This window comes from Rhipicephalus sanguineus, chromosome 6 (genome assembly GCF_013339695.2).
Source record: "Rhipicephalus sanguineus isolate Rsan-2018 chromosome 6, BIME_Rsan_1.4, whole genome shotgun sequence".
Lineage (NCBI taxonomy): Eukaryota > Metazoa > Arthropoda > Arachnida > Ixodida > Ixodidae > Rhipicephalus > Rhipicephalus sanguineus.
In genome coordinates, this window is record NC_051181.1 from 158,080,877 (window position 1) to 158,103,286 (window position 22,410).

At 42.0% G+C, this 22,410-nt stretch overlaps 1 protein-coding gene across 1 annotated transcript; it reads right to left on the reverse strand.

Annotated features, from left to right (window-relative positions):
- Positions 1-3,379: 3,379 nt before the first annotated feature.
- On the reverse strand, positions 3,380-17,887 carry LOC119396877 (malonyl-CoA decarboxylase, mitochondrial). Its single transcript, XM_037664232.2, has 11 exons — positions 17,612-17,887; positions 17,175-17,303; positions 16,038-16,181; positions 14,333-14,470; positions 13,435-13,590; positions 11,141-11,305; positions 9,578-9,689; positions 9,070-9,222; positions 6,673-6,897; positions 4,339-4,444; positions 3,380-3,508 (listed from the first exon to the last, which is right to left on the reverse strand). Exons 1-11 carry the CDS (start codon positions 17,612-17,614, stop codon positions 3,397-3,399), a joined length of 1,443 nt encoding a protein of 480 aa, XP_037520160.1. The 5' UTR covers positions 17,615-17,887; the 3' UTR covers positions 3,380-3,396.
- Positions 17,888-22,410: the final 4,523 nt, after the last annotated feature.

Genomic DNA, 22,410 nt, shown 5'->3' on the forward strand with positions numbered 1-22,410 from the left:
TGCTAAACAAGCAGAGGCTCAGCCAGGCTGATGCCTGAATCCAGAGGTTTGTGTAGCCGAAGCAGTACCTAAGCACCACCACTGAAGGGACCCTGCCATTCATGCTGCCGAAGCAGAAGCTTGTTGAGCAAAGAAAATGTGCGGAAAATAAAGTGCTCTGTAACAGTACATATGTCTGTCTCTTAATTTCCTTCCCTCAGATATAACAAAATTAACATGTAAACAGCCACACTCAAATGTCTCATTATGGTATATTATAAACGTCAGCAATTTATTTTTCATTGGCCACATACATAAGGCACTGGAATGCTGCTTTCCATGGCTTAAATCTGTGCCAGAACAAATGATTGAAGTTTTAGAAACTCTATCAGCCATTAGGCTAAGTACAAATGTGCTGCTTATAGATAACCAAAAATCAATGTACATTTTCCTTTAGGTCATGCTTACACGTAGGAGCTGCAGTGATCACAGGAATAGAGTGAGCCATTGTACTGTAACATCATGATTCATCCACTTATAGGGTGAGAAAACAGAAATTGGTCTATAAAAACATGTGTTGTAGTGGATTATTTAGGCCACTCCAGTGCTTCCCAGTATATATTTCTACAGCTTAGAGGGTTTATAGATATTCATTTAGCATTTTAAATATTGCAAGCCGAGAATGTGATGTCAGCTCTCTTTCAAGGATCCCATCGCATCTGTGTTTGTCAAAAAGATATCAGGTACTGTAACTGTAAAAATTTCCAAACAGAGTTGGTTGCCAATCGTGGCGCAAATGCTGTTACTGCCACAACAAAACTTGTACTCCTCAATGCGGTAAAAGTTTCTCAGACTAAGAACACGCACATTCTAGTTACATCTTTATTTACATGTGAAAAATATGGTTAACAACCAAATCATTATGCCTGTGCTACAGAACGTGCCGAGACATCACTTTTACACAGACAAACCTTGTTTAGCCTCGTAACATAATGAACACTGCTTTTGACACAGCCAAGCATTGTCTCGCTTTTTCTTTATCACTATGCGAGTTTTTTTTTAGTCCAACAACAATTTTTTTTGCAAGAGAGCAAATGAAGTGTACCAGAATGAGTGACATTTGGCTACAGTTGGCCATCGAACCACTGAGCTTCAAGAGTTTAAAAATGAACAAATTATAAATGCTAAATTATGCCAGGCTGACAGATTATTCTTCTTTTATTTTTCCCTTCAGCTTCGCTTGGACAGGCTCAGTGAAACAATATGATGCATTGGAAGGGCAAAACCGAGATCAACTTCCATTACTACATTTTACGGCAAAACTGCTGAGGTAAAGATGTTGTCATGTGACGTCAAAGCTGTTTCCTTTCCACAAGGACAGTTCACAGAAGTTATGATTGCCTTTTGCCTGTCTTACAATGTCAGTGCTACACTTTTCTCAATACAAACAATGCTTGTCTAAAATCAGTCAGGTGCTTCTACAATCTGTGAACATGTATAAGATGTTTCAGAAATTTAGAGGTTGGAAAATGATAAGCATTAAAGTACATACCATAATTTAAATAACTCAGCCCTTTCACCTTGTTCAAGACTTTCAGCCCTACATAGTGCATGCAGTACCACCATGCTTCACTTGGGCGCTTTCTGGCCTCTATTTTGTAGCAAATGTAAGTAGAAGCCACCAGTCTGCTATTTCAGAACTGATAATTACTAACCTGCCCTGGCTTACCAAATTCCTTTTGTGTCCTTTTAAAAGATTGGATGGAAATTGTACATCACTACTGCCAGATGGTACCTCAAGAACTGTTGACAAAGAAGTGTGGTAGAGTACAATGAAGGCTGTTTTCAGGTTTAAAGACATCGAAGTTAAAATGATCGTTTTAGACAGCAGCAGCAGACACAGCAGTGATAACTGCCAGTAGGCTCTTCGTTGAGGTTAACGGAAGTGCCCAAGCTGCTTCTCATTTAGTAACATCAGCATGCATACCGCAACTGTGGTGTTAAAGCTAATGTGATGAAGGGTCATAAAATTTACAAATTTATTCTCAAAATTGGCAATTAAAGGCCACAGTGCTCTGTATATAACTGTTCCATATTGCCCCAAGAAAGGCTTAGCGAAAAAATGACGAGCAGAACACGTGTATTTTTCTGCAAGTTTTTAAACGGCTGTCTCAAAATTAGTGGTAGTCTCAGGATCCGCATGTCACATACCTGGCTTTAGCAGTAACGAGCCCCAGTTTAAAAACTGCAATATATACATTTAAACTCCTTGCTACCAGTGTGCATGTTTCTGGACAAGACATCTTAAGCAAACTACACAACAGCGAACTGCTCAGCACAATTGAAAACTCCCGCCTTCGTTACACAGAGTGTCCTTTACCCATACTCCAAGAGTGAGCAAGCAGAAGTCAATTTCGGCGTCTGGGGCAAACAAACGAAAACGGTGGCGAACAGTTCGTGCTGCCCACAGCGACTTAGGCCTAAAAGATCGTTCACACCCGTGTCTAGCACTAGTCATGCAACCGAGTTAGTCAGAAATGGCCGCTTTGGTCGCAAAGTGACTGCTTTAGCTCAGTTGCTCACTGTTCGGTTTTTCAGTCGCGCGAGTGCAGTTGCAAAGCTCTGAACCAATAACATGCGCAGGAACAGAACGTCAGCTTATATTATGAGGCAATGGTAATGAGAGCCATATGAGAGCAGATGTGAATTCTGTGTGGCAACGAATATAAGTCGCATGCAGGTGTGAACATTGGTCGCTCTGAGTCGCTTTTTGGTTGCCAGTGGTAAATCGCCGCACGACCCGTGCAAGTCACAGGTGTGAATGAGCATCAACTTTAAAGGTTTTGCAATTAACGGTTTTTTTCATGCAACAGTATGATCCCAATTTATGCTACTGGTCTCTGAGAATCATCTGAATAATATTTAAAGCACTGAAGGACAGAATTCGCATTTATCAGGGGTGTTTTTACCATGTTCACAATTAATGTCCACCTTTGTGGACAACCATTTCTACCCTTTGAAAATGACAATATTTTCATGTTCTTTAGTTGTGTTTCACAATGTTTGCAATTGTAGAACCATATGTAATAAAAATTTGCAAACTGCATCTCTTTTTCTTGCCTACATTTTGTTCATCAGTGAAGAGATTAAGTCAATGAAATGCCAAAAAACAAAGCAAGCTGTTTGGTATTCATGGTACAGAAAAGCTGGCTTGCAGAATGCAACACTAAACTGAATGTTTGTGCCTGTCCTTCTCATCCTAGTGTTATGCTTGTATGTTTACTTTTGCTTGACACTTAAAGAATGTCATTTCCATATAATAACAAAAAGTCAATTGGTGACAGCTGCCATAATGCAGGCATGTACTCCAGTGTCATTTTCAGAACAGCAGGCACACATGTTAAATGACAAACAACTTTACAACAAGGATTGAAGAGGCTTCAGCAGTTCTGCGAACATGTCTGAAGTTGTGATGGTTCCGTTCTCCACATAAGTATGCCTGTAGTCTTCCATGTCCTCCAAGTAGTACCTAAGGGCACATCACGGGATATTCAGTCAAATGCAAAAATAGTCCAATCGGAGGAGCTTGTGTAGGCGCTAGTTGGAACATTATGGATGAAAAGGCAGAGCTGCAAAGTTCAGAAAGACAGCAGACATGCGTCGTCTGTGTCGTCTGCCATCTTTGTGAACTTTGCAGCGCTGCCTTTTTCAGCTAGTGCAACAAACAAACAAATAGGTAAATAAATCAAACAAACAAACCTTCCCTACAAAAACGTTGCAATAAAGACTGCGCCGTAAAATAAGTACAACTGTAGTGGAAAAAGATTAGCGCAACTACCAATGACTGAAGCAGCCATATTGCAGACATTTGCAGGCAGGCCTCACTTCAACAATTGTATACCAAGAAACAAAGTAACAGCAAGACATTATCCGACCCGTGATTAGTAGATGCCGTGATCTGGCATCTTGGAACAACTTTCTAGTAGGAGTGCACCACCAACAAAACTCAATTACTGCAGCAGTGTTGCTGTGTGACAAGCTCAGAGCCTTTTACATAATTACTGAAACCAGCAGTGAGAGCCTAAAAGCTAAAAAGTCTAGTTGACCCAGGAAAGCCAACACTTGCACTACCCAGACATTTGGCAAGTGGACTGACCACAGCAGCGCTAATGTGTAGACGTTATATAAATAGGTGCAAGCTTCTATTAAAAATACAGGAGAGCTCAAGCATTATGAAAGTATTCACACGGCTGCTTATATTTGCAGAGGTGAAGCTAGACTACAATACCGTTTCCACTAGAACAATAACTTATACGTTTGGCTCTTTTAAAGGTCGGTGTAGCCAGGGGTGTCATTCACCTGTAGTTCACCATAATGGAACAAGATGATGAAAGCCCACGGGGAGAAACGTCACCCAGCCAGTTTAGCCGCCAGATCACAGCGCCATTTTTCAGGTGAAAGTTGGCTGAAAAAGAAAGCAAGAAATTCCAGATTGCTCTCACTTAATGACGTGCAGGTTATAGCTTTCTGTACCTAAATAGCAAAGCGAAGTTGAGAAGAGGTGTTTGGGTATACAAAAAACAGGCCAGCTGCAGAAAGAATCGTTATTATACCAGAAGCACTTAATCATATTTCTTGTCTATGTGGCTGGTAGTTAGATGTACTTAGCTGAACCACTTTGGCTGCGGGAAAAAAATGTGCACAGGAGTAAAAAGTAGTTGCAGCATATTTTGTAGACTTCTTAAGCTATGAATAGCAGCTTACGGATACACTTGAAAAGAAAAAAATTTAGAGCTGTGCGAATAGCAAAATTTTGGGTGCGAAGCGAATTCGAATAATAAAGATTGAGTGCGAATCGAATCGAATAATTTTGAATAATTTTCGAATATTTCTCAAACATTTTTCGAATAATTCGAAGTGAAATTGCAGGAAAAGTTGCAGAGAATCCCTAAGTATGTTCTGAAGGAAAGCAGATTATTTTTAAGGGCTCGTTTATCTTTGTTAGACACAACATTAATGAGAACTAACAGACAATAACGCCAAGGAAAGTATAGGGGGTGTTATCTGTAGTATTTAGAATATAAATGTGAAGAAAGTAAAGTGGACGAAAAGATGACTTGCCGCCGGCAGGGACCGAACCTGCGACCTTCGAATAACGCCTCCGATGCTCTACCACTGAGCTACGGCGGCGGTCATCCCATCGTCCACTTTCTGGGGTATATATGTTGATTTAAACCAAGGAGTGTTAGTCAGCGCCAATCGCAGCCATGGCGGCGAGTGTGGAACACTCTTTTTTTGCCTGTTGGCGTCACGTAGCACGTGAGTTGGAAGTATGTTCTTGTGAGATAGCAGCATGAAAGTGTTTTTTTTCGCTAGGTTGATGAAGCGCTGGTGGGGTCTTATTTCATAGTTGTCTTCCTTATCAAGAATGAGGCAATGTAGAGGCCAAATTCTATTTATGTAGATGATTTGGTGCAACCAAAGTGTTGCCGACAACACTTTACAAGTGATGGGCAAAAATGCCATTTCCTCAGCCTCTCCTCCTCTCTCAACTTCTGTGGAAGGCCAACTGGTGTGGCAGACAAGGGTGTGCTCCCTTCAAGTCGGGAGTTCCAAATCTGCCTCGTAGACGTCGATATATAAAAACATCTGAAATTTTGGATGCTAAAAAGCTTTGGCGTCCGATTTTTCGGACTTCCTGCCCAAATTTCAGGTCCAAAACAGCATTAATTGAGCCCCCAACTCTGCCAAATCTTTCATCTCCATATTGGAACCAGCGTTTTCTTGAGTTAATACATTTGCGACCGTAGCGGAGTTTGAAAGGCAGCTTTGCCGCAATACGGGGGTGTGATGAGGTGAAACATATTGAAAATCTAGGGACCACTTCCAAACGGTCGTTCAATGTCTCTTGGCTAAGTTCGACCGTAACGGAGCTTGAAAGAAAGCTTTGCCTCAATACTAGAGTGTAAGGAGGTGAAGCATATTGAAAATCTGAAGGGGTCATTTTCAATCGGACGTTGACTGTATTTGTTTTTGGGAAGTTCGAATAGTTCGAATAGTAAAATTCCAGTGCGAATCGAATCGAATAGCAAACACTATTCGAAAAATATTAGAAATTTCGAATATTCGCACACCCCTAAGAAAAATAAATACATACAATTACTAGTATGCATAGTGCATTGTATAAGCGATTACCCATGTAAGTGAAGCTTGGAAAAAAGAAATAGGGCTAATTACAGAATATCTCAATTTTCATTACAACAAGCGGGAAGTGCAATCTGCCAATGTTACCATATGTAAATTACGCCAATCTTGCTGAAAGAATATTTGTATCATTTCTCGCTTAAATTAAAAAAAGGCAGAAGATCTGGGGTAGAGGGAAGCTTGAAGGGATGAAAAATTCGTGAACACGAGGTGTCGCTGGAGCCGACGTTTTGACAAGTCCGCTTGTCGAAACATTGGATCCAGCTCCGCTTGTCGAAACATTGGCTCCAGCGACAGTCCACGTTGACAAATTTTTCATCCCTTCTCACTTAAAGTAAATGGCTTATAAAATTTCTTAAGCAAAATTATGAACAGTATGACGGTTGTTTATGAAATTTCTGAAGTAAGATAGCTTCACATTCAGTGCTTCTTCAATGCAGATTCACATTCAAAAAGCTTCGTGTGCCCAAGGGTACAACTGCAACCCACCAACGCTGTTGAGAGCATAACCGCGCCGTTTCTCGTGGTAGAGATAGAATGCGCAGAGGTGCATCAGAGGCTCCTCAAGCTGGGCAACCAGTTCGGGAATGTGGAACCAGCCGTTGTTGCGCAGCAGCATCAGAAGCGCATCCAACGGATGCCTGTTTTCACTGTACGGCTCCACAGCTGCCTCTAGCTTCTGACGATTGAACAGCTTGCTTGCCTCGGCATTACCTGCGGCAACGACGCAGATGTCGGTCATTCTCACTTGTGCAAGAGACACAAGCTCTCCTAATTGCACTGTTCTACTTGCATGAAACAACAGAGGAGACACAGAAAGGAATGACATGTGCAATAACTGAATTCAGCCAGCTGCAGACACGCGTGTATATATAAATAAAAAAAGAGGGAAGGGAGGGGGAAGGGCAAACACAAGTAAAATAAGCTTTTACCTGGAGCCCTAATGCCAAGTACAGCTTGTAAAGTGATTGACAGAGGGCTGGCTTTAATTTACAAATTTAAAAGACTGGCTGCAACAGATGATACCACAGTGGGGGACTGACATTGATGAGTATAAAGCATGAGGGACAAGTGTGTTTGCCCATCACCTACAGTGGAATGTGGCTGGTAATTGAACTCATGACCTCATTTCCTCAGCTGACTGTCAAGGCTTGAAAAGTAATTCCTTACGTCTTACAATTCAAAGCAGTACAGGGTCTCGGACAGACACAATAGCGAGGGGCTCTAGATTAACTGTGATCACCCCAATCTCTTCCATGTCAATGTAAAACTAAGCAGACGAGCATTTTGCATTATCAACATGTATTTGTTGAAAATCCAGTGAGAAGATGACGGTCGAAACGAGAGAGGTGGCATGTAATGTGTTATCGTGGCACTGATACCGTGACCTAGAAGCTACGTCCATGTTTTAAAGAGTTATTCATAATGATGGTAGCTGAAGAGCCACTCACCACATTTCGGACTTGTGATCGATTGATTTTTTAATTTCCCCCATTAATTTTATTTGTTAATCCAACTTCATTTCTCTACATATGCATACAACTTGCAGTAAAGTCTCAATAGAATTCACTTCCCCAAGTTATTCAGGTGTCAGATTATTTTCCAACATCGGTGGCTAATGTGGCTAATACAGATAATTTTCTGAAAGCACCTAATGAAGTTCTTTTCTGCCTAAGAGGCTACCAACAAAACTGCAATAATATTCCAGACTCTTTCCAGTTTGAACATGTGCATGTGGAATTTTAACTCATAACATGAGTTAGAAGACACTTATTTCACAAGTGCGGGCAGTATTCCAGCTATTTTCGCAGAATATTCTTCTTGTACTCCTGTATTTCCTTGTACTATCTGCATTTTTTAATGTGCTGTTTTCTACCAATGTAAGTGACTAATTGTGTTCTTATTCTTCATACTAATGTTTTATAATGCACTGAATAATTTCTTGCAATCACTTTATTTCGACGATACATTTAACTGCTCATTATGCCAAAATGTACCCCCCCCCCCCAATTCCTCAGCATCTGCTCCTATGTAATGTTCGTGGGCTTTTGGGGCTTGTTACTGTTAATAAAAGTGAGAAAGAAACATCACTAATGTGTGCCATGCCTCTCTGCATTGTTTCACACCAGAGAACAGTGAATAGCTAATTTTTTACATTATATCCAGTAAAAACAAAGCCTGTCAATCAGTTCTGTCACTACGTCTAAGTGCACTATTGCTCATTCATAACTCACATGCCACCTGCGGGCTGCTCCTCTGTTCTTGGCATTATGGCGAAACGAACATTGCCCCTCTAAGAAAGAAAGAAATATCAGGCCCTGCACATCTGTGACAGATTTACTATGCGCAAACTACCTTTCAACTCTACCTGCATTACACAAAATCCCTGTAACAGGATGGATGGCAAGTGGACTTAAATAAATTACATTGTTTAACATTTTGAAACGTCACAACGGAATATAAGGTATTGCATACTCCGGATTAATTTTGACCACCTTGGTTTCTTTCATGTGCACCAAAGTTTTACCTTGCTCTCTCGACAGGAACAAATTCGGATAAATCCAACAGTTATCCCATAAAAGAATTTTAGTGCTTTACACATATTTTAGACTGCAATTGCAAAGACTGGGAACCAAACCAGCAACCTTGTGCTCCACAGGTGATCTCCATGGGCATCAAGCGATTGTGGGTTGTTGAGGAAGAATTAGAAAAATGAAAAGGGTGGTGAAAGCCACCCAATTACATCACGAATGTAAAGATTTGGTGCTAGTGTGCATGAAGAATACTTTGGGAAGAATTCTCACAGCAAACACTTGAACAGCTGCTAGTCTATGCTACTTAGTACACAGAAGGAGGAAGAAGAGAACTTGTAGGAGGCTTAAGTACCTCTGAGGATCTTCACTATTTCTGACATGATCCACTCCTTAAAGCCAGGAATTGGAGAAAGTGATGAGAATTCATTCACGTTGGGGAACTCGGCTTTGACCTTCTTCACTACACTTTGGATGAGATACTTTCCAAGCTCGATGCCTTGTAGACCTGGGCACAGCAAGAAGACATACAAGTGCATTCATCTGGAGCTTGACCTGTCGAAATGATAGCCTGAATACATGCTTACAGTGGAAGATAGCCATGGGCCTATCGACAGAATAGGAAGAATGGAGCTGGACTGCAGCTAGCATAACAGTAAATAGTACAGTGTTGTAAGATATCAAAGTAGAACCTGCATCTCACTGATAAAAATTACGGTCTGCTGACCACTTTTTTTATCACAGCAAGCAGCAACTAAAGAGTACAACACTTTCCTCCCGTTATCATCCATAACAGTGCCAACAATTTTACAGTACGACTACTTTGGTTAGGACTTAACGTAAAGTAACATTTAAGCACTTACCTTTCTGAGTTGAGGAAATTGAGTAGAAGATAGCACACTTGATGATTTTTTCATCCTCCCAATCTTCAGGGGGCTCAGGTTCTGTGGGACTATGCCGGTGGCCAACGATCCTCTGTATTGGACAACAAAGTGGTTAGTGTGAGTAAAATGAAGTGATCATCTAGATTAATTCATGAAATCACCTAAGAATGCTTGCAAGCAAACCAATTCCACAGCAAGATAGAAACTGTCTACAATTGCTCAAGCATTTCTTGCTACTGCCCTCATCATATGTGGTACTGAAACACAGATGTCACAATAAACAACAATTAAAGAGTAGGAAGTTTTATTTGCGTAACAATTTATTAATCAACACAGTCTAGCCAAAACCTTAACGAACGTTGTCAGAACTTGATGCCCATTCTGCAAGTGTTCTGTGTTATGGTAAGTGAGAAAGTTAACCTTAGCACAAGAAGCAGTCACGAGTTGTCAAGGACAACAACAGTGGTCTAGACTGCTGACCCAAAGGTTGCGGGATTGAATCCCGGCAACAGTGGCCACATTTTGATGGAGTCAAAATGCTAGAGGCTTGTGTGCTTAGATTTAGGTAAATGTTAAAGAGCCCCAGGTGGTCAAAACTTTCAGAGCCCTCCACTTCGGTGTCTCTCAAGATCATATCGTGGTTTTGGGATGTAAAACCCCAACGATTATCACTATTACCAAATTTCAAGATGTACCATCCTCTGGAGGGTTCACATCATGTCACTTGCATGAACCTTTTAACGTCAAAGAGCAGTGAAGAAGCTGTATTGCAGTACACCCAAACCTGCCAACTTTTGTTGCCTAAACTGATCTCCACCTAAGCAATTGTTTGGCAAAGAGGTACCCACACCTGAATGGAGCAGTGAGGACATTATGGCTGCATAGCAACTGCTGGTGTCTGCAAGCTTCTGTCCCCAATAGCCTGTCCCCAATATTGCTTCTGTCCCCAATAGCTTCTGTCCCCAATAGCTTCTGTCCCCAATAGTGTCCCCAAACACTTAAGTTTTGCATTTAAGAATTAACGCTTTAAGAGATAATGCTAGTGCAGGATAACGTGACAGTGTTATCCTGCACTCCACCTCTGTAGCAAAGTACCCACTATGTGTGTGTAAGGAAATATGCGCGTCTGTGTAGCAGCACGCTTTGTTCATGTTATGGCTGATGATGACAATGATGAATTATGGCTGAGCCCTTTGTAATGGGTGGGCAGCTTTAAACCACCCATTTGTTACGCATTTGACATGGTGTGATGCCTGGTGCGATTCTAAGCTTCTGCTACGCAATATTACATTTGTAAACGCAACTCCTCGCCCAACACGAAGCTTGAAATTGCTTTGGTCTTTTTTTGAAGCAGTTTCAAGCAGTGGCATGGCTAGCGGTAGAGTACTTGGCTACCACACAGAATGCCTGGGTTCGAACCCCAATTTTCATTCCTTGCATCTATCGGGTTTGTACGCTCATATACAGCGCAGATGATGACGACATCGAATTTTCTGCGACATGGGTTTATTAACACTGTCGTGTTAAAAGAAAGAGATACACCTGAATGGAGGACGAAATGGAGCTAGTAAGGGCAGTGTGCAGCACTACAATGGGCTCGCCAGGCATGCAGCTGTGCGTGAAGACATAGCAGCGGCGGTAAGGGCCCACACGTCGCTTCAGGTCAGTCCAGTTTCGTATTGGATGAACGGCCTCGTACTCTGAGATCTGCGATTTCCAGACAAGAGTGGGAGAATAAATTAAGGACATGAAAAAATAAATAAATAAACCACATGCTGAGTTGCATTATTAGTGAATTACATACCTACACTAAAATTAGACGAAGCCACTTTTACCAAGAGCGGAGGCTTGATAGGCTATAAAACATGCAAAAATTAAAAATGGACATCAATGCGGTTGTGAAGTTCCTGTGACAGCTCACAAGGATGTTATGAAGGTTTGCTGCCCTAGCTTGAGCAACATTTACTTTTTATTGGTAAAGAAGGATGGCAGTGTGTTTTAAGGAAGCCAGCTGAGGACTAACTTACAAAGTTTTGTAAACATTTGCTGCACCAATATGGCCCAAATATAGAAAAAAAACCCATTGAAATCGCAGATTTTTATCATGCCATCACACAGCAATACAACCAATACATGTGTTAATTGATTTCACTCACAACATCTTTCCAGCTCTTGGTCTTGAGGTTGGTGCATTATTCATGAACCTTTCCAGAGTTTTCGTAGATAAGGTCAACCAGTCTAGAAACATTATTTTATAGTCAATAACCCTGCACTTGTCAACTGTATTAGCAGTTTGCTTTCTAGTCTTTTCCAATATGTATCTCTTATCTGCAGCAAGTGTGTGCCTTCTCGCTTAAAGGATCCCTGACACCAAAATTGAAACCTCAAGGTGTTTGTGTTGTTTGATTGTCCTGTATACGGGAGCACTTCTGGCCGATTCTTAGTTCCGGATATTGCCTTTAAGATACTTTAATTTGGTTTTAAAGTAAGCGTGAGTGCTCATCTTAGGTGGCAGCACCTCGCGATATCGCCACTCATATGACGTAGACTGAGGCCCTGTGTGATGTTCCACGAGTAAAGCGACTATTGTCGACGTCAGAGAAGATTTTCGGGGCACGCACAATACCACGACTGCAGCACCCAGCGAGGACTATTGTTCGTCATCCCTCTCGCTCTGTTGTTGGGCTGCTCTCAACGTATTTCTGGCTGCTTTGGCCAGGAATGCTTTTTTTTACATTTACCTGAGGGGGCAAGAGGGAGGGAGGGAAGGGGGGGGGGCATGCACTTGACATATCGAAGCACCTGCATCGCATCATTCTTTAGAGCATGCGAAACCCTCATTTGAAAAAAGCGCCCCTGCTGTGGGGCGCTAGTTTATGATATTTAGGCCGGCGTTTCGAACTGATGCAAAATCGTTCTCAATTAATTACGCTAGCATTAATTATAGGATACGTTACAGCATTTACGATTCAATTTTGTGATTACTAGACGCAACGCTACAAATTACAATAAAAAAATCACAAACAAAACTTTCGCTGTCAGGGGTACTTTAACTCATGACTTGGAGCTTCGGCCTCTGCTGTACAAGCAAAAAATCTCTCCCCCCCAAACACAGTTCCTAAAAAAAAAAAAATTTTAAGCTGATGACTGCATCCTTTGCAGCATAATTGAGCATCATGAGAGCCACCATTGCCATTATTATTTTTGAAGTTTCTGAGAGTAATGTCAGGACTCGTAAATAAAAATAAACTTAACGATGACAGTTGCTATGTATCTTCACAGAAGGTCATCATCACTACTCAATTACTCATATGCTTTTTCACCTTAGGATCCTAATGCGAAAGGGAACTCCTTTTTGTCTTTGTGTGCAAATGTGCAAGGCAGAACATCACTCACTGAACTTTTCCTTATTACAAGCAGACACACAGAAAATTACCAGTGCCTCCTTTAATGTTATCAGAGCTACACAGAAATGTGTAACCAACATTTTGAAACATCCAGAGATATCTAGTGCAGAAATTTTTTTGTGTCCTTCAGAATGATCTCCTATATTTGTACCTTGATATAGATAGCTCACCAGTGTGGCAGCTCGGGCACACTGGTAATCCATAAGAACAGCTAAAAAAGTGCAAACTGGACACAGACATAGCACATGTATCTGTGTGTCATACATGTCTTTACTTATGCATGTGTACAGTCTGCATATTTTCAGCTGTTCTTATGAACTGTTCAGCTTTATGTTGACTTACTACGACACTGTTTCTTTGTACAATATGCACCCTGCTAAAGGGCTGAAGTACATAAAAATGAATGATAAATAAACAATTTCAATTCACCTTTTGCAGCATTTCACAAGATGACTGCCACGTGATGCGCTCCAGTTTGATGAAGCCCACCGTGAACCACAGTGCCAACAGGTCCTTGAGAATGGTATTCATGTGCCGAACATCATAGAAGCAAGGGTTTTCTGGTTGTATTGACAGCATCAAATCCTAAAGGGAAAGATCAAGAGACACACTGCAGTTGTCTTAACAGCTATGCACTTTAAGTAAATAACAAATTTTGCACCAGTATTCCAAAATTAAGTTTTGTAATGCAGGTTTGTTTTCCTGCTTCGTCAAGTTTCCTGTCATTTTTAAGCCACGAACAGGCAGCACCTCCAAACTGTTTAATTTCCAGACTAGTCTACATTATACGGTCATGCAATGTGTTTGCTTTACTTTGTTATTGCCACCGACACGTTTCCTTTTCATTTCAAGCATTGAAGCACAACTTACTGTACTGTCTATGCTGACTGAGGCAACCATTGTGTTCTTGAAACCATGCTGCTGTTGCACTGTCTAAGTGTGCTTTCAACTCCAGACTTTCAGCTTATTCAATAACACCACCATGCTTTATGCAAGCCATTGCGAAAATTTTTGTGTGCTCCATGCAAGTAGTGGCCCCCGGAGAGCCACCTCGGTTCTGGAGATTTGACAATTGCTGCATTTGTCCCGATTATCACCGCAGTTTGTTTTTCCATGCTAACAAAAGTTCCATGTCAAATGCTTTCTTCTATTCAGTTAGCTGCTTTGTCATCACTTTGTTTATACATGATGAGGCAGCACATTCAATAACAAGTTTACTATACATAAGTGACAACTAGTCCAAAAAAAACTGCATCAAATATTAACCAAACAGTCTGTAGATAGATTCTAATGATGAAAATGCTTGTTGGCTGGCTGCAATACTTACAAGCAAGTCGCCCCTCATGTCAACGAGAAACTTGACACCACCTTCACTCCTTCCCAGTATGTGAAAGAACGACACATATTTCGGCATAAGCAGGGCACCCAGGCGCTCTTCATTCCTGAACCGGAATGCTGGCTCATTCTAAAGAAGGAAGAGGGAAATAAAATATTACCCAAGATTACACGAATTCTTTGGTCACATGTGCCTTCATTACAGTGATCTGTGCCTGAAAGGCGCAGCCAAGCTTTCATTTGAAAGGTGGTACAGGCCTAAACCCTCATCCCTATGATTGTGTGTGTGTGTTTCCATATGTATACATACAAGTGAAAAAGAAAATTGGTGAAGTGCTATATGTTGACCATTTTAAATTGCGGCAGAGGAAAAGACAGGACAAGAAAAGTGGAGGCACACGCACACAGTCATTACACTCACAACTAACTTCTTATAAAAATACAGCTCACACACTCCCTGACCTATATTACTTGCAAGAACCCAAAAACCATGAAGTATATATAAAAAAGAACAAGTAAACTGAGATCTTCAGAACTGCACATGGACACATCTACAATCGAGATAGGAAACTTTAAAGGGGTATGCTGACACATCAGCTGCTTCGAAAATAAGATCGGCATCCATAACTTCTCTTGTTTCAACATCAAGGTATTAAACCAATACTCTGGCTCCATAGAACACTGGTTGGCACCCACACTGTCTACAGTGCTGCACAAGGTGAGAACATGGAGGGCATTTCAAACAATAGCAGTGCTCCCATCAGTTGCAAGTGTAGTGACTGTGTATGCCTGCCTCCTCAATTCTCGCACTACATTTTCTTGTGCTATGGCTTAAAATGGCCAATATGTACACATAAACTGAAGTTACGGGGGAAGTATTTTGAACAGCCCCATCCCCTCTGCTGTGCCTACGCCTATGCTGTGCCTTTATTCAGATTGCATTAGGGAGTTTTCGAATAGGGGTCCCAAAGCTCTTTGCGTATGCTCGCTTTGGGTCAAGCAAGAGCTAGGAGTTTTCGAATAGGGTCTGCAGTGCTTTGGACACTCCCCCTATTCTAGGCCACTCTAGTCTTGGCCAAGAGCCGTCACTTCAGTGTGTGCCGTCATGTTTGTTTGCTGCAAAGCTTTTGGGGTAGGCTTTGGGGCTCCCGCTAAATTAAAAAAATAGCGTCTCCAACACAAAACCCAAACGCTGTTTGGGTCTCGCACATGCGTAGTGGCCTCGACGCTATTTCCTTGGGACTCCAAGACGTTTGGAGCCGCTGTTCGAAAACTCCCTATTAAAGATGTTTTAACACTTATTCATTCTTTGTTTCCAGTTAAGGTTTCTTATGAGATTAAAATTTTTGTTAGCGTTCTTAAATGAGCTATCTGGGAGCATTGTCTGCATGGTTTGTCCAGACAAACAGCAAAGCCAGCCTTCGTCTCTGGAGCACATGGCTTCACCATTGGCAAGGGAAATACAAGTTTCTTTTCCTGGCGTGGAAGATAAGCAGATATGCCAAGTGATTTAGAGCATGATTCAAACCAATATATGCAACATTACTGGAAATCCAAGTGCCAACAAGCAGCAATAGTAAACTTTCAAAAGTGTTAAAAAAAACACGGGTCACCAACTGTACTTAAGTTTCTCAGCATAAGTGAGAGACTTCAAAAAAGGCAGTAACTCAAGTGGCCACAAGGGAAACGGGCATTACCTGTGTGTCCTCGAGGTAGCTTCTGGCAGATGCCTCAAATTGTTGCCGGTCAATGTAAAATTCCCGTGCAAGAAACTGCAAAAATTCAGCTTTCTGCACTTTCGTACCCTGCCTGTAAGCACTGCAAAATGACTTGAGCTTGTTCTGAAAGGGAAGAAAAGAATATGTAAGCTAAGTATATGCTTCAATCACATATTACAAGCAAGCAATTGAGAGTGTTTAGAAGCTAAGGTTCTCCAAGAACCTGCGCTACCAAAAACAAAACTACCATAATCAGGTGAACGCATTTTGCTACTGTTGTACGCTGCTGAAGCATTGCCATATTTTTTGGGATGTTTCAAATGTTGCATCTATGAGAAATGACAATTGAGCATTTAAAAAATGTTCTGTACTGCCTGCAGTGAATAATTACCCTGTAGAAGTGTTTTAAGCCACTGGCTTTTCTTCATAAGAAAACGTAGGTGACTGTACACTAAATCAAGGTTCAAACACACTGTAGCTACGAGGACACACTAGACAAAGTACAAAGCATCATTCCACCAATTTCAGTTTTCTTTCGAAGAAAAGTCAACAGCAATTCGGGATAATATGGCATCACTACAACTTTTACTTTCAGTCCATCGTAATCACAACTGAAGCAATTAAGCAGAAAACTTGCTTTCCATGCTCAGATACTACAGACGGCTAGCGTTTAATCAAATAGTAAACCAAGTGATGAACGGAAGAAACGTGGTGGATATCGATTGTGAACTGAGAGAATTATTGCAGGAAGGAGAGTGTTAACACAGATATATCAATTCTGATACCGTTTTCAATGGAACACCTTTCATAGCTTTGTAAGAGATTTACGAAATTCAACGATTTCTGACACTCACGGCACCAGGCTGCGCGTTCCTTGAAATGCGGTGTAGTGTTGTGATTACACTTTTAAACTCCACGGACACTTTGTCATGCGATCACGCGACCAGTGGGAGGCGACTGCCACGAAATATTTTCGACAAATTCTCACGGTTGCCATGAGGTTAGTCAAAGTCTTGCAGGCCTCTGGCCGCGCGCGACATGGAAACGTCACCTCTGAGATAAACCGGGGTCTTGTAGTGCTGCCAATATCAGTCCAGAAGTGAAAGCAGATGTTACCTCTCCCTGCGTCGTCTCCTGTTGTTCGATGATAGCGCCGGCCAGTGCTTTCAATTCCGGCAGTGCGGTAGTCGCCAGCTTCATTCTTGTTATGTTGTTGAACACACTCCGCCTCAAAAGCGAGGAAAACTGCAAGGCCAAAGGAAGCGCGCACGTAAACAACCACTTCTCTCCTTCCTTTATTGTTCAGAAAAAGCAAAGTTAGTACAAGTATCGCACGCCTGCTCGAACAGCCACCGTAAAAATCACGCGCAACAGCAAACGAGTGGGGGAGAAAAAACTGCGTTTTCTGGCCATCAACACCAGAGTTTCTGACTTCGCTGCAAACAGAAACTAACAGGTGCGCGCTTACAACTGCTTCGCAAGTAATAACACCAGCACATAGGCAAACATGAAGTCATATGATCAATTAGAACAGCGAAGAAAGGGTTGTCAACCATTATATCACAGCTCGTTGGTCGCAGGCTGGTCACAGGTGATCGCTGCCAGCTGTAACATTACGACAACCACCGACGTCAGTCGCACACTGTCCTAAACGGAGAGTCCTTGCATCGGCTGTGCTGTGCGCACCAGCACTGCGCTTCATACAATGGCGAAAAGCTTCATAATGGGCACATAAAATAAATAACTACGACCCAGAATTGCGCAAGATTACAACGAAAATGACACATCCAGCGGGCAACAAATAGCACATCACAGCGCTTCGCTTGGATTGACGACTGCTCGACTGCCAATGGATTGCATTGATTGTGAGGCTACATTGAAAGCGAAAGTAGACATTCTTACGCGCTGCATCATGGTATGCGCGCTAAAGTTCGTAATCATCTCAACGTTTTTCTTTTTTTTTTAAAGTTTACTACAGATACTGTGGCGTGCTAAACGTTATTCGAAGGTTGGGTACCTACCGACGGCGAATACTTTTTTCGTCCACTTGAATTTATTCAATTAAAAACTACAAATAATGTCCCGTATGCCTTCCTTGGCATACAGGACATTATTTAAAGAAAGAAAAAGCGAACACTTGATTCATTCCCCTTATGTGTCACACGGGGCACTTCGCACTTTCGATCGCGATCGAGCCTGATCAAGATTTGATTCCTCGGTCACGAGTAACTCATTTGTGCAATTAAGATGCGTAAAGGAGCAAATTGCGGTCGAGACATTCGATTCAGATCGGCCTCAATCACGATATAAAATTGTGCGCGGAACTTCGCGCACTTTCTGTATGACCACATATTTTGCCTACGGCCGAGTCACGACAAGAAGCTGCTGCTGCTACTACTACTATACGCACTGGCGTAAATCACGGGGGGGTCAGGGGAGTCCCGACCCCCCTTCTGTTCAGGTTGTGCGGAACACCCCTTGCATTGTCCCCCCTTGAGATTTATCTTTCAAACGCCATATATTTGAATTGCTTGAGACCTTTTCACAGACGGCTCCCTGGGCGCCGCCATAAGCCTCCCTGGGCTGCGTTAAATAGGCGTGAACTAGAGCACTGCATGGGCCCGGGCCGGCCCATGCAGTGCTCTAGAAAAACTACATTTATTCGACGTTTATATATATATATATATATATATATATATATATATATATATATATATTAACAGCACTAGTGGGCAGATCACGGTTGTTACCATGGGAGGCATAAAGATTACTGTCTTTTATTTGAGGTTGACACATACAGTACACTTCATTTATATCCCTTGGTATTACGTGCCAAAACCACGATATGATTACGAGGCACGCCGTAGTGGCACCGGATCAACTTCGACCACCTCGAGTTCTCTAACGTGCACCTAAAGATAAGTATATACACGGGTGTTCTTGCATTTCTCCCCCACCAAATTGCGGCCGCCGTGGCCGCAGGAATCGCACCCGCGTCCTAGGACTTAACAGCGAAGCAGCTTAACCGCTGAGCTACCACCGTGGGCAAAGCAACAGTTCGATGCATGTACACACCGGATTTTCCGTCCGATCGCCCGCTACAAAGCGCACGGCATCATTAATAATCATCATCAACAACTAATATCCTCTAGCGGGCCCGGGTGCCCGGGTCGGGCCTGGTCATGAACAAGCGCGCCCTGGATTAGTTTATTAATGAACGCCCGGGAACGGGCCGGGCCCGGGCCGGGCTCGGGCTGGGTTCGGTCATGTACGGCCGGGCCCGCGCTTGGAACAACGGGCCCGGGCTGGGCTCGGGATTCATAATGCAGGCCCGGGCCGTAAAATCCGGCCCGTGCAGTGCTCTAGCGTGAACCCCCAAAATGCACTACCGAGGCTGTGCCGTCGGCCTTTGTACTCCCGCGCGCAGCCCAGCATGGTGGCGTTTTTTCTCTCCTGTGAAAAGGTCTATAAGGCAGTCAACTTTTTTTGTGTGTAGGCCTGCGTTCAATACAGCTGTGTGAGGCTATTGAAATCGCAACTGCCGCTTGACCACTTTCGAAGAATACTCAATAGAACAATGCGATTACATGAGCTGGGACCCATGCTCGTTTTTTTTTAAATTTTATTTCAATGCATGATTTCAATTTTTTTAATGAATAAAAATAAAAACAAAATGGCCGCCATGGCAAGATGTGTCCCCCCTTGTGATTTAACTGGATTTACGCCACCACTGCTGCTACTACTACTACTACTACTATTACTACTACTACTACTACTACTACTACTACTACTACTACTACTACTACCCGGATAGGCAAGCAACTGGGGCATATATAAATATATTATTCCATATTTAATTTTTAAAGGAATCAGAGACTGCCATGTTATTATTATTATTATTATTATTATTATTATTATTATTATTATTATTATTATTATTATTATTATTATTATTATTATTATTATTATTATTATTATTATTATTATTATTCGCTACAGATAAGTCAAAAGAAATTTGACTCTTCTCTTATTACCATTCCTCAAATAAACCAAAATCACCACGCTAATATTTTCTATTGTCTGCAAATTATCTTCCTAGAATTTTTTAATTAATTTTTTTTCACAAAAATCCCGCAGGATTCATGGTCGACCGTAGTGGGTTGAGCTAAAGTCTCTAGATTTTTTTCAAGGGAAAAATCTAGAGACCTTAGGCTGAGGCATACCACTAAGAGCCAATCTACTAACCAAACAATGATGATTCCCGGGAAAATCCATAAAAACAACCCTTTCATTAAAAACTGCTTTTCCAGAAGTAAAAAACAAACAAACAAACAAACAAAATTGGGGGACGCTTAAGCTTCGCCTTTAAGAGTTGAACGCGATAGCAATATCGTGCCCCTAGTGCGCACTTCGAACACTACGAGTGTTTAACAGAATGTGCGCAATAAGGTGTGTGCCTTATGTAATGGGTAGCATGCTTTAAACCAGGAGCAATTATGCGCGAGAACCTTTTCCGAAGCTGCGATGCACCCACTACGTAGTCTTAAGGGAATACCCGCAGTAATGTGTGTGCCTTTTGTAATGGGTGGCTGTCTTTAAACCATCAAGTCGTTATGATATTGACGTGGTGTGACGCCCAATGTCAATGTACGCTTGTCCCACGCAATATTACTGCCATATTACATCTCCTACTGTGACACCTGTATACAGGACACGTATTTTTGGGAAGCATGAAAGTTACTTTCGGTGCAGCTCCAAGCAGAGGCGTGGCTGTGTGGTAGAACACCTGCTTGCCACGCAGACGGCCTGGGTTCGATTCTCACTCGGACCCAACATTTTTATTATTTATTTTATTTGCAGCTTTTTCGATTTTTCGGTCACGGACAAGATGATGATTTTTCGCTCACAACCAACGGTGCCGACGCCGACGGCGGAATTTCTGCGATACGAGCTCTTTAACGCTATCGCGTTAAAAACCTGCACGTTCTTAATAAAGTAGGTGAACGGATGCTGTAACACACGTTTTGTGCCGACATTATATCACGTGTGTCTGGGGAAAATCACCCAACCATTAAATAAAAACGCGCAGCCGCACTCATGACAATAAATAGACAGGAGCCCTCGCCTATAGTTTGTCATACATGTATGCATTTGCTATAACAAAGGTTAACGACGGTTCACACATATTCAGCAAATAAAAAGATTCGTTGCCTTGTAGAAAAACCAATGCATGCAATTAGCGCACTTTTACGGCAAGGGTCTAGCAAGGTTTCGTTTGTCCACGTCAGGGCAACGACAGGGGCTTTTCAGGCATCTTTAGAATGCGAATTGGCGCTCAGTATAAAGCAAATGAGCTGGGGTCTAGATAAAAAAAAATATTGAGGTTATATCCTCGACATAAGATGGCAAACTATTGTATGAACATCGCCGTCGTGTGAAGGAATTTCTTTTTCAAAAATAAATAAACAAATAAATAAAAACTGGGGAAAATATATCGGTTGGTAAATCGTTGCAATAAAATTGTCTCTAAAAAAAAAAAGCTGCGGAGGTTCATCGGTAAACCGTGAATCTTCCGTGAATTCTGCCCAGTACATCATCACCGACGTGAGATCGCGGGCGCGTTTATACTAAAGGTTCGATGAGTTATGACGACTTGCAGCTCACTTTAATTTTACATGTACGCTGTGAATTTTCATTGTTTAGAAAACCATTGCTTTAGAAAACATCTGGCGTCTTTCGTTAAGCAGCTGGCATCTTTTCGTTTTGCTTTAGAAACATCTGGCGTTCTTTCGTTTTGCTTTTACAAAACATCTGGCGTCTTTCGTTGGTTTATTTCATCAATCAACGGCGTTTTGAACAAAATTTTTATTGTTTAATGACGCACAGGAGAAATCTCACCAGGCACTACCTTAGAGGTAAACAATGGCTGCTAATGGGAATGAGAGACAGAAGAAGTCGGCTTTTAGCTAGCACTTACACTTCTACTTCTACTAACGTTTCCTACTGGAACATGCCAATGGCTGCTAATGGGGAATGAGAGACAGAAGAATTCGGCTTTTAGTTAACGCGCACGCTGCGAATTTTTTATTGTTCAACAACGCACAGGAAAAATCTCCCACCGGCACCACCTTGGAGGTCAAAGCGTAAGAATGGTTACGCACTACGACTACTACTACGACTACGAGGGACGAACGGGTGCCGCCTTAAGGAGCTTCGCCCCTAAAACTAACGCAGCTTCGCACTAGTGGGGCCAAGCCTGAAGGAAGTGCGGAGCTGGGCTGCCTTCTTTGTTTCTCTATTTTCTCTGTTTTTTCTATGTCGTTTTTGTCTGTTTATTTCTATTTATATATAT